The sequence below is a fragment of the Pelmatolapia mariae genome, linkage group LG12 (genome assembly GCF_036321145.2).
Source record: "Pelmatolapia mariae isolate MD_Pm_ZW linkage group LG12, Pm_UMD_F_2, whole genome shotgun sequence".
Lineage (NCBI taxonomy): Eukaryota > Metazoa > Chordata > Actinopteri > Cichliformes > Cichlidae > Pelmatolapia > Pelmatolapia mariae.
Window position 1 is genome coordinate 29203006 of NC_086237.1, and position 13577 is coordinate 29216582.

The following is a 13577-nucleotide window of genomic DNA, read 5'->3' on the forward strand; positions in this document are numbered from 1 at the left end:
AACTGAAGAACTAAAAGGGTTGAATTATTCACATATCTTTATTAGTTCTGCTGAATTTAACAAAGAGTTGGGTTTTAATCAAGCCAGAGCAGTACTAGTAACATAAATGCAAACAATAAATTGGAAATATGTATAAAATCGGTGGCATTTTGTTCTCTAAACAATGCAATACTGTAACTACATTTATCACCTACATCAAAAAGGAACATCATTTTTGGACAGGGTTGCTATGATTGCACCATCATGGTAGGCCGATAGGCTATCTACACAGTTAAAAAACAAACAAAAACAAAAACAAAAAACACATAAAGGAAAGCTCAAATGGCACATATTTTTTTCTCTGTCAGTTTACCATAATATAATAACAGTAATAAAGATGATAATACTATATAATACCTTAGAGATAAGTTAATATTCTTGAGCAACATCTTTGTATGCTGGCATAAACAACACATATAAAAGCCATGATATTCACATCTGAGTCTACTGTACATCATAACTTGTGTGTAGGACACTACATAGTGCAGTTAGCCTGAATTCTCCCTTTAAAGGGGCAGACTCTCCACTCGTCTGATTTTTTTCCCCACTTCCTTATCCCCTGCTTTATCGAAACGAAATATACAGAAGAAAGTAAGACTTTCCAGCATATACACACCCCCTCAGTTTGAAATGTAAGTCTCACAAGCTTTGATGTACATGTTACTGTAGAGAAAATCCCCCTTTGCTTATATTATATCTTCACTTGCTCTATTGCCACTAGTCCCTCTATCCTCAATCTCATAAGCTGAAGCTTTTCATATGTTTACACACATGCACGCACTCGCTCGCACACGCTCTCGCTTTCTCTCGTACACAAAAATGTACAATCTATAACTATTATAAGTATTTCTTTCTAGATTATCATACATTCTATAAAATTTTTAACTTTGGGGATAAGTACTGCTTTGACAGATGTCTTGGCTGTGAATGACACAATTATCATAATAACCAAATTCAAATTGTGTGCTTCCATTCACATCATCTGCTAGCGGAGCGGTGAAAGCTCTCCAGTGACCCCTGGTGTTCATTTTTAGTCACCGCAGGGATACTGGAGCGAAGGTGAACCACGTTCTCCTGTGTCCTGAAACCTGTTCTGCCTGCATTTGGGGCTGATTATCTGCTAAACATATCTACTTAAATTCAATTTGTAGAAAATATAAACTCTGTTGGTCTTAATAATGTGTTTAAATGGGCCATGTGTGTTAGACCCTGTGCATGAGACGACTCGAAATAAACTGAATCAGTCTGCGAGACCGCTGACGTCACTAACTGCTGGGATTACAAATTAAATAGTCCAGCCATATGTAACACTTCTGTTTGACTGGTTTGCTGATAATTAAGTTCGCGATTAAAGCGCTGAAATCAAAACACTTGATTCCCCCCCACCACTAACTGTTCCCAGCATACACATGCTGGAAAGACTGGAGTAAGGCGCTCTCTGGCCAAAAATGTTAACATCACACACTCTGACCACTAATTCTACTTTTACATAACCAGTGACACAGACTTACAATGAATAAATACCACATTATATTCCTGTTGATCGTTTCTGACAATATCCCTGATTGTCTTGGTCCTTTTCTAGCATTGGCATTAAATGACTCGTGTTTTAGCGCTGTAATCTAAACACCGTCATTTAATATTTTGTTTTGCTGCCATCCGTTAGCGTGGCACACTTTTCATGAACACTGATTATGTTGGATGCTGCAATTAGCAACTAGTGATCGAAAGGCTGCTTAGGAGCTTGAAAATATCATTGATAATGATTCATGTTGTTAAGATCCTGTTCAGATGACTTTGTTCTTGTTGCATTTTAACAGTCGGCTCCTGTTGCTGCTTTGTGTCTGTGGTTGCTTTGAAAAGTATGTCAGACTGTACTGGTTTATTCTATTGTAGACTGAATTGTTTTTCTACTGTATGCTGAAGTGGCTTTGTGTGAGAGGCCTTGGTCACTGTGAATGGTGTGAAATGGAGAATTTCCTCCATGGAGGTGTCTCTATATCTCAGTTGACTCGATCCTCTCCAGGCGTGAGGGTCCTGCCCAGGGAGGCGCAAGCTGGTGGAGGGAAGGAGGGCCCTTTTGGTCTTCACAAGGTGGAGAGAGGGTGAGGGCGATAGGGCCAGAGAGAGACAGCGGAGGCTGAGGAGACAGAGGTGAGAGAGCTGGTGGCGGTGGAGGTGGAGAATTAGAGGAGGTGGGGGAAGTAGTGGTGATAGTGGTAACAGTGGTGGTGGTGGTGGTTGTGGTTTGTTTAGCTCCCAGCTGGCTCATACGTTTTTCCAAGGCCTGGTTCTTCTGCAGTGTTTCCACATAGCTGAGCTGCAGCTGTGCCTGGTATTTCAAAACCCGCTCCTTCTCGTCCTGCCAGGTGTGGCGCTCCTGGTCAAAGTTGAGGGCCTGACGTTCCCGTTGCTGTCGCTCCAGCCGTAACGCAGCCTGCAACTGCTCTAGCTGCCTGCGCAGCTCCCCCGCTTCATCCCAGTGACCCTCCTGGACCCTCTGTGGCTGATGACCATCCTGGCAGAGTTGGGTCTCGTGACGTAGCTGGGCCTCTTGACGCATTTGAGCCTCATGGCGAAGTTGGGCCTCCTGACGGAGCTGCGCTTCTTGACGCAGCTGCGCTTCTTGGCGTAGTTGGACCTCTTGACGGATCTGGGCTTCATGACGCAGGTGAGCCTCTTGGCGCAGCTGTGCCTCCTGGCGGAGTTGGGCCTCTGGTCGGATTTGGGCATCCTGACGCATCTGAAGGTCCTGCGGAACGTGCGCGTCTTGCCGTTGCTGCACGTCACGCCACTGAGCTTCTTCGCGCTGTTGCCTCTCTTGTCTCTGAGCTTCCTGCCTTTGGGCTTTGGCTTCATCACTCTGAAGGCTTAGCAGGGTGTCAGACGTGGGGGTGAGGGAGTTTGTTGAGGGCTCATTTGGGTTTCGTGGGCAGTGGACACCTCCCCATGGAGGCAGCAGCCCTGCAGCAGCTAAGTTAGGGCTCACAACAACTTCTGCCCCTCTGCTCACTTCACTCAGAGCCCGTTTTAAACTTAGCACCTCCGCTTCAAATACACCCAGCTTCTCTCTAAGGATGGTCACCTGCAGAAAGGAAAAGGTAACAGCTATTATAGGAAACCTTATTTGAACTCAATCTATGTGTGCTCTAGCATAGGACATATGTATATGTTTCATTTCAAAAGAATGTAAACACGCCTCCTTAACTAAAAAATAACCAAGGTACACAGACATTTTACTCTATGTGTGTAAGCTGATTACGAGCTCATTCAGCACAAAAGGAAAAAAATGTTGCAGCTGTTATATATAATGTCGCCCAATCCCCAATTTGTCCTAGTCTCCTTGCCAAGTTTTTGAAATCCCTCCAAAGGATTTTGAGGATTAAACACACAACAATCTAGATTTAGTGGTAAACATCCCAATCCGGCAATCTCACTTGTTGTAAATTATTTCCCTACTGCTTCGGAGTGCGAGCGGCACTGTGTTGCACTTTTTGTGGACCCTGAAGCAGCCAGCTGTCTCCACCAAATGCAAAATCTGGGCTTCGATTGTTTCGATTGTCTTATTTTTCAACCTGCACCAAACAAGTGGGCCATGGGTCATGAGATAATGTTTTATTATTATTTTACAGTAACATAGAAAGCACATGCTGGCATCACATAATGATGGCAGTAAATGTAAAGAATGTGAAGTATGTTATCAAAGGCCTGGATAATGATCTTTAGGCCTGTAATTATGACATTTTGCTTGTTTATGTTTATATTTATATAGAGAATGCAATACATATTAATTAAAATGAACACTTAAATTCATCTTGTAAATATATTTAGCCACATAGACTAACTTTCATCTGTAGTTTGATATCTTGTCTGAGATTAAGTGAATCTTGATTCAAGGATCTTGAATCTTGATTATATTTATGTGCATAAAATTGAAAAAGAAACTATTCTGAATATCCATCTGTGCTGTTTGGTATCTGTTGATTCAGAGCTTCAGCAGGTACACTGAACCAGTGCTGGACTCATTAATTCAATTACAAACCCTTACACACATATTGCAATTAATATATTAAATATGACGGTGGTGAATTTTTTATACAGGGGAAGCTAAGGCATATTTTATGAGACCAATTCAGTTTAATCAGCTACTTTTAATTTTTATGTAATATATTAATGAATGATTGATTTATATATTTATATACTCTGGTGACAGTGGCAGAGAAAAGGACATTAAAGCAACTGCTGGACATTATGGACAATGCTGGGCATCCTCTGCACACGGTCGTAAACAATCAGAGGAGCCTATTCAGCGACAGGTTGCTTCTCCCGAAGTCAAAAACCAACAGACTTAAAAACTCCTTTGTCACACAGGGGGACAAAGGAGGGCAGGAACATCTGATCTGTAGTGCTTTTTTACACTGTGCAATATTTGCAATATTTTTTTCTTATATTCAACTTGATGGCAATGTAGCTTGCCATCACCAGTGTGTGAATGTGTGTGTGAATCGGTGGATGACTGAATGTAGTGTAAAGCGCTTTGGGGTCCATAGGGACCAAGTAAAGCACTATACAAATACAGGCCATTTACCATTTGCAATAATCACTGTGCAGTATACTCACTCAAATGTGCAATCCTATTTATCCATATTATATATTCTGTATTTATATATCTGTATATGGTATATTTATGCCTATATCCTTACTCTCATTCCCCTTATTGTATCTGTATCATGCAACTTCTGTTGGTGCTGTGCTACTGGAAACTGAATTTCCCGGAGGAACCCACCCGAGGGATTAATAAAGTTTCATCTAATCTAATCTAATATAAAGTATTCATATGATTTTGCTTTCTGTTATTTGTAATCCTCATTGTTTAGTCCTCAGGTGTGACTGAAAACCTACCTCAGACAGAGTCCTCCTCAGCTCTCCCTCACACTTCTCCAGCTCCACACTCTTGCTGCTGTAGGAGTCCTTCAGGCCCAGCATGACCTCCTCCCGTTCCCTCAGCTGGGCATTGAGCTCCTTTAGCTGGCCTCTCAAGGCCACCATCTCTCCAGCTCGCTGGGTCACTTCAGCCTGACTTTCCCTCAGCTGCTGCTTCAGCAAGGAGATCTCTCCTGCTTTCTGGCACACCTGCCACAGGAAGGTTAGACAGTGAGGGGTATTTTGTAAATGTGCTCCCTATCTCATTTCATACAGACAGATTGCATACATGCAAAACTTCAATTAAAAAAAAGAAAAAGACGTCCCGCATTTGATTTTCTGTGTAAACATTTATTTTAACTAATACAAGAAATGCTGTGGTCCAATTTTCTAACTTTTTCTAACTTTCTAACATTTGGTTTTTGATGTAGCTAACCGACAAACAAATATAAACAGAACTTAAAACACCTCTGCATCAGCACTTGCATTGCAAAATAGCATGGCCAGAAATACTGAAACCTTTAACCTAACAGAGTGTACTGCACCCTTTTGAGATTAACTGTCCAATCAAATGCTTTCTGTGGCACTTAATGGGCGTTCCATACTTACTATCTGATGGTTTAACTGTCTGAGAAAACTGCTCTGAAGTTCAGCTGTACTTTCTCCAAACTGTAACTTTACACTGTTTTCCATAAATGTGTTAAGATCAAGACTCATACCAGGTCTCTGGAGAGCAGCACTGTTTGATGAAGCCATGATCTGTGATTGACAACTCTAATTTCGTGTTCATGAGAGACACCTCATTACACAACTTATAAATCAGCATAGTGGGGACTTTTACAGCCAATGTGACTTAATCCAAGGACCTTAATTTGTCTTAGCTGTCCAAAAGGTATTCCTTTTAAATTATTGAGACTGGTCAAAATGCCTTTTGGTAAACTTTCACTGATAAAAATGTTGTATTCAGACTGCGATGTGCCTTTATCTTGGTGCTCAGTTACTATTATATGAAGGTTTCCTTGGTTCTTTTGCAACAGGTTGAACCATTTTTCATTTCAGTCTGGGGACAAAATATTTGTGACCTTCATACTTTGAACATATTTGGCAACAGTTTTCTTTCTTATCACCTCACCCAGTAGTTTTTTAAAAAATAATTTGATAAGTCAATATTCTATCTAGATCACTTAAGTAGATTTTCACAGAATAAGCAATAATCCCTCTTTTTAAATCAAACACAAGGCGTCAACATATGCTTTTCCTTCAGAAAAAAGTCTTATTTTTTAAATAAAGAATCACAACCTGTTTGACCACTTTTAAAATTACACAGCAAAGTTAATTTCCCACACACATGCACATATTCTGAGTGCTCATCAAGATTTGACCCAATCCCAACATCTCGACATGTCCTCGCATCTCACCTCCCATTTGGTCTCCTCCAGACGAGGCAAGATGTCAGCCTGCTCCTTCCTGTAATCCAAACATTTTCTCTCCAGCTCCTCTCTCTGGGCCAACAGAGCCGCCATCTCCTCCTGGAGCCTCCTTTTGTCCTGGGACAGACGGGTTATCTGGGCCTGCAGGGCAGTCTGGGAACGCTGAGCACGACGGGTAACCTTCAGATGAAAATGCAAGCTTTGAACATATCTACACGTGGAAGACCCAGTGTATGATTAGACAAGTTAATAACATACGCTGATACATTAAGCTATGAAAGTTTAGAACATGTATAGTGTTAATATACCATACTGCATTTTAGCTATATTTTCTTATTTCTTGAGTGCCATATTAACCATTTAAAATCTTACATCTACTTCACATGTAGCTTTTCTAAAAGTTTTAAAAATGTAATAGAAATTCTTTTATATCCATCACTTGAACCTATCCTAATACATTTTCATATAATGCAATTTCTTTAGTCTTACTAATCTGACAGAGATATACATGTCATAAATACTTACATATAGATTTAAAAATAAAATATTATAAACTCTGAATTGGACTAATTAAAAAAAATGTCACGTTAGCGCAACTAACTTTGAATTTCTCTAAAAAACTTTCCATCATTTTTGTTTGGAGTAAAGAAAACAAAGTGCAAATGCACCTTAACATTGTTTTGCATGAAAGTTTGCAATGAAGTCACCTGCTGCAGACGTGAGGCATAGTTTTGTCTCAGCTCATCCATCTGTCGCTCCCAGACACGTTGCTTCTCCTCAAACACCTGAATGATCGCTGCCTCACTTTGGTCCAGGTTTCTGCGCATATGCTGCACCTGATGAAAGGAAAGCAACGGGAGTCAGGCCACAAAGTAGCCACTTAAACGGAATAACAAAAATATCTTCAGCAGCTAAAAGAGCAGCTTGAGTTATAGATTCAGTGGAAACTCTATCAGACTGTATGAAGGCAGTAAACTTTATGTGTGAGGAATGTAGTATTTGTAAAATGTGACAGATTGAATTCTCAGGTGTTTAAAGCAAATTCAAATCTTAATCTTTAAATTTTCACCTATGCGGCTGTGTTCACATTGTTGCATCAATTATATCACATTATTTATAGGTTAAATAATAATAATTATTATTAACAGTTTGGGAATGATACAGTTTAGTTTCATCCAAATACAATGGGCCAACCTAAGTCACATTTGATTAAAGCAAAGGAATAATCTCACGTTTTTTCTGTATGTTTTTAATTACAATGTTCTGTGTACAAAAATTGAAATGTCATTAATCTCAAATGTACTGGTGTGGTAGCCATTTTGGAAAAGAAATCTGAGAATGTAAATCAAAACAAACAAAAAATAAATCAATAGATAAAATAAAAAAATTCATGAACTCATGTCTGAGGTGAGATGGCCCTTTAAATGCTAACATGTGTCAGATATTTTTGAGCGGGCTCTGACCTCTTGCTCTTTCTCCCACAAGCGATCCTCGAGGTCCTGGATGATGTCATCCGAGGAGGGAGAGGGGCGTAGAGGTGCTGGAGCGTCACTCAGGTGGCTCAGCCTCTGATAGGACGAAGAGCTCTTTCCTGAGGAGGACCGGCCGCTGTCTGAGGCGCTGATCCCATTCTGAAGGTGAGAAACACATCACGGTACATCAAATATGATAAGAGCAGGGTCCATTAAGTCTTAGACAAAGCAAGCATGGATGATGGCTGCACCTGGTAGCCAGGCTTCTCCAGCTTCTCTAGGCCTGCAGCGGCTCCAACCATGCCCAATCTGTTGATGTGGCTGGTAGAAGCACTGAGAGGCCCCAGGACTGCTGGGGGTCCACAACCAGTCCCTGAGCCCGTGTAGGTGGGCAGACTGGTCAGGGAGTTTCTCCCTGAATCGGACATGCCTCCCTGAACCACTTCATTACCAGTTCCCCCTCCATCACTTCTGCTAACCCTCACTGGGCTGTCCTGATCAAGGAGCAGGGCTTCTGGGACCTCTCCTGACTCTCCTCCTCCTCCATCCCTGCCTCTCCTGCCTACTCTGCCCTCACTGAACCCTTCACTCCTTCCCTCATTCTTTCCCTCATTTCCAGCCCCTCCTGCCTGGCCTACCAGATTCTGCATGGAGTGGAAGCTCTTGGGCACCACTGGCTTGAATGCAGAAGGACGCACAAGGCCTGAGTTGTTCTGCATTGCCTGTGAAAGACAAGAAGAGGGACAGAAGAATGACAGTCAAAAAAATGTGAGCTATATGAGCTACAGTTTACAGACAAAAGCAAAACAAAGTACAAATTTCAGCAATAAAATGATATTTGAATGCTGCACCTGATATTATGTAAAGTATTATGTATTTAAAACCACTTAAGACAAGAGTTTTTGAATTTATTTCTTCCTACTAACACTCATTTTCCACGTGGCATGCATTATATTTCTCAAGTATATGTTTTGAATGGTTACTATAACTATCTATTTTTACAGATCTCCATCCATCCATCTTCTTCCGCTTATCCGGGGTCAGGTCATGGGGGCAGCAGCCTAAGCAGATCTCACGAAAAACACGAGATCATTTTACAGAGCTCATGCTTTTTAAAAGTTATTGCTTGTGAACGTTAATATACAGCTTCAATAATCTTGGACATCCAAATAAAGTTGCCATCTTTTTTAAAAAAAAAATAGCTTTGTGTTAGTAGCTCTCCACAAAAACCTCAGCAAGGAAACAGTTTGTGGAAAGATGGTGCTTTATTCTGAAGATTTTAGAAAACAACATAGAAAAGATGAACTGTTTAAACACTGTCTACACTGTTTCTTAATAAAATAATGAAAATGAAAAAAAAAATAGGAATGATTTCATTTTGAGGCAGAATGTTTTTGAGTAGTTTGAGTTAAAATATACTTGGAAAAAACTAAATCTAATGTTTAATAGTCTGAATATAAGAGTGTCATGTAAATCAGCGGTGTTTAAAACTTTCTCCTCAGAGTGATTCATTGCAATAATTTACATTCGGCTAACAATTTAAAGCTGTGTGAAATGCACAAATGTTCTGGGGGAAAAAGCTCCAGAAGAGTCACAAAAATAAATATATATCCTGTTCTTGCTCACTTGTAACCCAATAGATTTGTTTTGAATCCCTATCTGAAGCTGCTGACCTGCTGTGTGTGAAGTACCTGTTCCAGTTTTCCTGACACAGGCATGATCTTGGGTGGGTTGTGGTTTGGAGGGTTGTGGTTATGGCTGGCTGGATTGTTCTCGCTGTCGGCTCTGGCGGCTGCCATCTCTCTGTGCTGGTGTTGGCTCATCCCAACACTGCTCTTCTCACTGGCCCCTCGACCCACAATGTTCCCACAAACATCTAAACCTGCAGCCTGCATTTCCCTCTCTCGCTCTCTTTCCATCCTCTCGTTCTCCAGCCTCTCTCTTTCTCGCTCCCTCTCCCTCTCTCTCTCGCGCTCTCTCTCCCTTTCTATCTTCTCCCTTTCGATCCTTTCTCGTTCCCTTTCTCTGGCTCGCTCCCTCTCACGTTCCCTCTCACGTTCCAGCCTCTCCCTCTCCACTCTTTCCCGCTCCCTCTCCCGGTTCCTCTCCCTCTCTCGTTCCCTCTCTAACCTCTCCCGGTCCCAGTCTCGGTCCCGGTCCCTGTCTCTCCCCCTCTCACGCTGCCTCTCCCACTCCCTCCTGCCCGCTCCGTTGCCACAGTCCAACTGGTTGTTGTTGGACGGGGCTGTCATGGTGCATTCAGTGTTGGTGGAGGAGGCTGTTTCGGTGGGCCGGTCAGTCCCGGTACAGGTCCCAGTCCCGATACTAACACTCCCTCGTTCATCGCTAGAGGCCGTCCCGTCTGATATAGTTGCTGGGGGGCGTGGCAGCCGCTCTGCGCTGCAGCTGCGATCAGCAGGGCAACGGCGAGAGAGAGGAGGTGCTCGGGGCAGGGTGGTCCTCGTGCCCACAGACTTCATGGCAAACTCCTGCTCTCCTGCCACCCCACTGCCAACACTGCCCATAGTGGGGGTCAAAGGTCAGGATTAGAGGTTAGGAGTCAGGATTGGGGAGGGTCACAGATACATTTGGAAGTAGTGTGGGTCATCACAACCTAATGCAGGTAGTGGGGGCACACACACTAGAGGAACACAGAAAAACGAAAGGAGTTATACAATATTGTAATTGCATAATGACTAGTTATACAATAACAACTGCAGAAGAGATTCCAGCCCACATACAGGGGCAGCGTGGTCCTCCCACCATGATAAAAATGAAAAGGGTCAGATAGATAAGTCTGGACAACTGTGTGCATAGTGAGGGAAAAAATAAAACATAAAAATAAGACTTTTTCTCCAGCTTGATGATAAAATCACAACACTAATCTCTGTAAACATGTTCTAAGTAAAAGTGACAATTCTCAAACTAATTTCAGACTTTTTTGTTTATGTTCATAAGTTATGGGATATAGTGTGAACAGGTCACTTATACCAGTCCAATACAAAACACGGACTATGCAGATTTGGTGTCCATTAGCATCACTGAGCTGGAGGATGAGGGTATGTGTCTATTGTTCGTTTGTTTTATATGCTTGTTTGTTTTCCCACACAAACAATTTGGTCACAAATCCAGGAATACAGTGCAAAAAAACAGCCCTGCAACAATCACAGCCACTTTTTTTGAGGAAAGCTCACAATTATTCTTTTTTAGTTTCATTCCCTGATTTTTTTCCCTTTGCTTCCTCCTCAGACATCACTCCTACACAATGTATAAAAATAATGGAACAATATTGCAACATAAAACAACATCTCACTTAACCCATTAAAAAAAACTATAAAAGAAGTTGACTTGCACATGTGATGATGTTTGTGGTGTATTATACTTTCCTGTCTGACCTCTTTCTAAGCAACTGTGATAGAAATCAAACATCAGGAATCACAGAAAACCAGATAGAGTGGGTTTAGGGTGGAGATGTGTAGAAATACTGTAAACACTAATCACAAATATAGATGGTAACCACTGCATTGTATAGAAGGTTATTTTCTATAGTGGGCATTTGAGAAAAATCACAGCATCCAAACTGGGCTTATATGAAATTCTTGGGTATAAAGCTAATGATGTTATGCTCAGTACATTTTGGAGCATGTAAACAGGAAAATGACCTGTTGAGAACATTGAGAACATCTGTAGTGTTGCACAAACCAACACAAATATCACCAGTGACCAAAAAATACCATGGAGCTTTGTCAACTTATCTCCAGCATGTTTATTTTGGAATCTCAACATCAAAACTGCTGCTAAAATGTTCTTATTGCAGGACTGTGTAAACTTTGCACAAAGTGTATTCCTGTTAATGTGGCCAGTTTATTAGGTACACCCAGTTAAAGCAGTTGGATATCAGCTCTGGAATAACTTTGCATCATTGTAGAAGATGTAGTTTTTACTTCTGCGGAGCTACATTACTATACTTAAGCCTGGTTTATCCACCGGGCAAACAAGGCAACAGCTCAGGCAGTTGAATATTTGATTAACAGCAAATTTATTTGCAATCATCCACCAATAATACATCTTAAATACTCCATGGTAAATGTGTTTTTTTTTTGTTTTTTTTGCATGTTATGCAATTAGGAGTCCAGTCTATCAGAGAGGCCTGTAAATACCCTTCCCATTTACTGTAGTCACAGTCAGTTGCGTTTATTTCCATGGAAAACATGCATAAACAAATGTGCGTTTAACCAAATAGTCACACTCAGACAGTTTACTGGTATTCTGGCTGGTTTCTAGGACTCAACAAGGATCCACAGCTCATGTTTCTCTCACAGCCTCCCAGCAGGTGTATCTGCTTCTGGCTATGTAGATAGTGTTTCTACTATTTCTACAATATAAGAAGGGCGATGGTGTACAATTCAGCAGCAACACAAACTATAATGAAATTACCATAAAGTGGAATTGACATGTCTCTAAAACAGTTTTAAGAAAAGCACATATATGAAAGATGTTATTTGAAGTGACCTGAACTGCACTGCAATGATTGGGGTTTCTATTCATTTTATGAGTCCCTTTCGGTGAAAGAAGACTACATGTTACAAACATCTCTCAGTGTTAACCCTAATGCTAAACATAACAACAATACCATCTGAGTCCAGCCTGGGACCATTGGTGAGTGCCACTTGAATCTCTTTGTGGCCTGTTAGCAGTTTACTTATTTTGTCTAGTAAAGGCCAAAAATAAAATTCAACAACCCTGAAAACAAAACAAACAAACGGAAACCTTAAAACCAGCCACAAAACTGAACCAACATCTAAAACTGAATCTAAGAAAGCAGAATATATCACAAAACTGATATAACAGAGTGCATTCATTTTTTAGCTTGGTTTGCCAAATAAACAGGAAACTCTGAGGAGCATATACTCTTTAGAGAAGGATAAGAACACAGAAGCCTTGATATGGCCTATATAAGCTATGTTTATATGTGTATAATCTGCAGCCACCCACTACTCTGAATCGCAAAGTAGGATTTAGGATATTTTTACACCAACCAAAATCATACAATAGATAGATAGATAGATAGATAGATAGATAGATAGATAGATAGATAGATAGATAGATAGATAGATAGATAGATAAGGGCGCAGTCAAGCAATGCACTTCCCTTTCTCAGGCCATTTACTAGAGGTTTACTTCCACTTGGGTGAATAGTAGTAGTAGTAAAATACACTGCCTATCTGTCTGCTGCTCTGCCTCATTCCCCTCCCCTCACGACTCCCTCTCTCCGTTTTCTCTGCATCCCTGGGCGGCAAGGGCGGCTTTAGCAGCATCCGCATCAAGCCCTGAATCGACTGCGCTCCCAAACAATTACTTGCTAGGCCTGTGCCAAAACACAAGCGCACGACCCTCGCTGGCTGGGAAAAATGAATCGAGATTAAAATGCAGATCGTCATTGACATTGACGACGTATCATGCAGTGGCTTTGATTTACCGATTGTAGCATCCTGGCGGTCCATCATCAAAGGCTACTCACTATTTTGCAGCTTGGCGGTTTTGTAAGATGGCAGCCCCAACAAACAATATTGTCAAAAGACAGAGACGTCAGTCCTGGTCGGTCGGGCTCTGAATTATTCCGCGTTGATGCCGTGGCTCGGTAATATTAAGGATGCTGTCTTCGACCGCTGTCAGCGTCGGATGCTGATGATGGAGTCGGTCGGTTGATACG

At 41.4% G+C, this 13577-nt stretch overlaps 1 protein-coding gene across 5 annotated transcripts; it reads right to left on the reverse strand.

Annotated features, from left to right (window-relative positions):
- Positions 1–19: 19 nt before the first annotated feature.
- lzts3b (leucine zipper, putative tumor suppressor family member 3b) lies at positions 20–13577 on the reverse strand. Of its 5 annotated transcripts, none has more exons than XM_063489630.1 (8): positions 13386–13577; positions 9556–10381; positions 8116–8586; positions 7856–8023; positions 7100–7228; positions 6381–6572; positions 4942–5172; positions 20–3124 (listed from the first exon to the last, which is right to left on the reverse strand). In XM_063489630.1, exons 2-8 carry the CDS (start codon positions 10342–10344, stop codon positions 2036–2038), a joined length of 3069 nt encoding a protein of 1022 aa, XP_063345700.1. In that variant the 5' UTR covers positions 10345–10381; positions 13386–13577; the 3' UTR covers positions 20–2035. The 5 variants fall into 5 exon arrangements, with proteins under 5 accessions (XP_063345700.1, XP_063345698.1, XP_063345699.1 ...); XM_063489628.1 differs by having other exon boundaries at positions 9556–10505; XM_063489629.1 differs by having other exon boundaries at positions 13344–13577.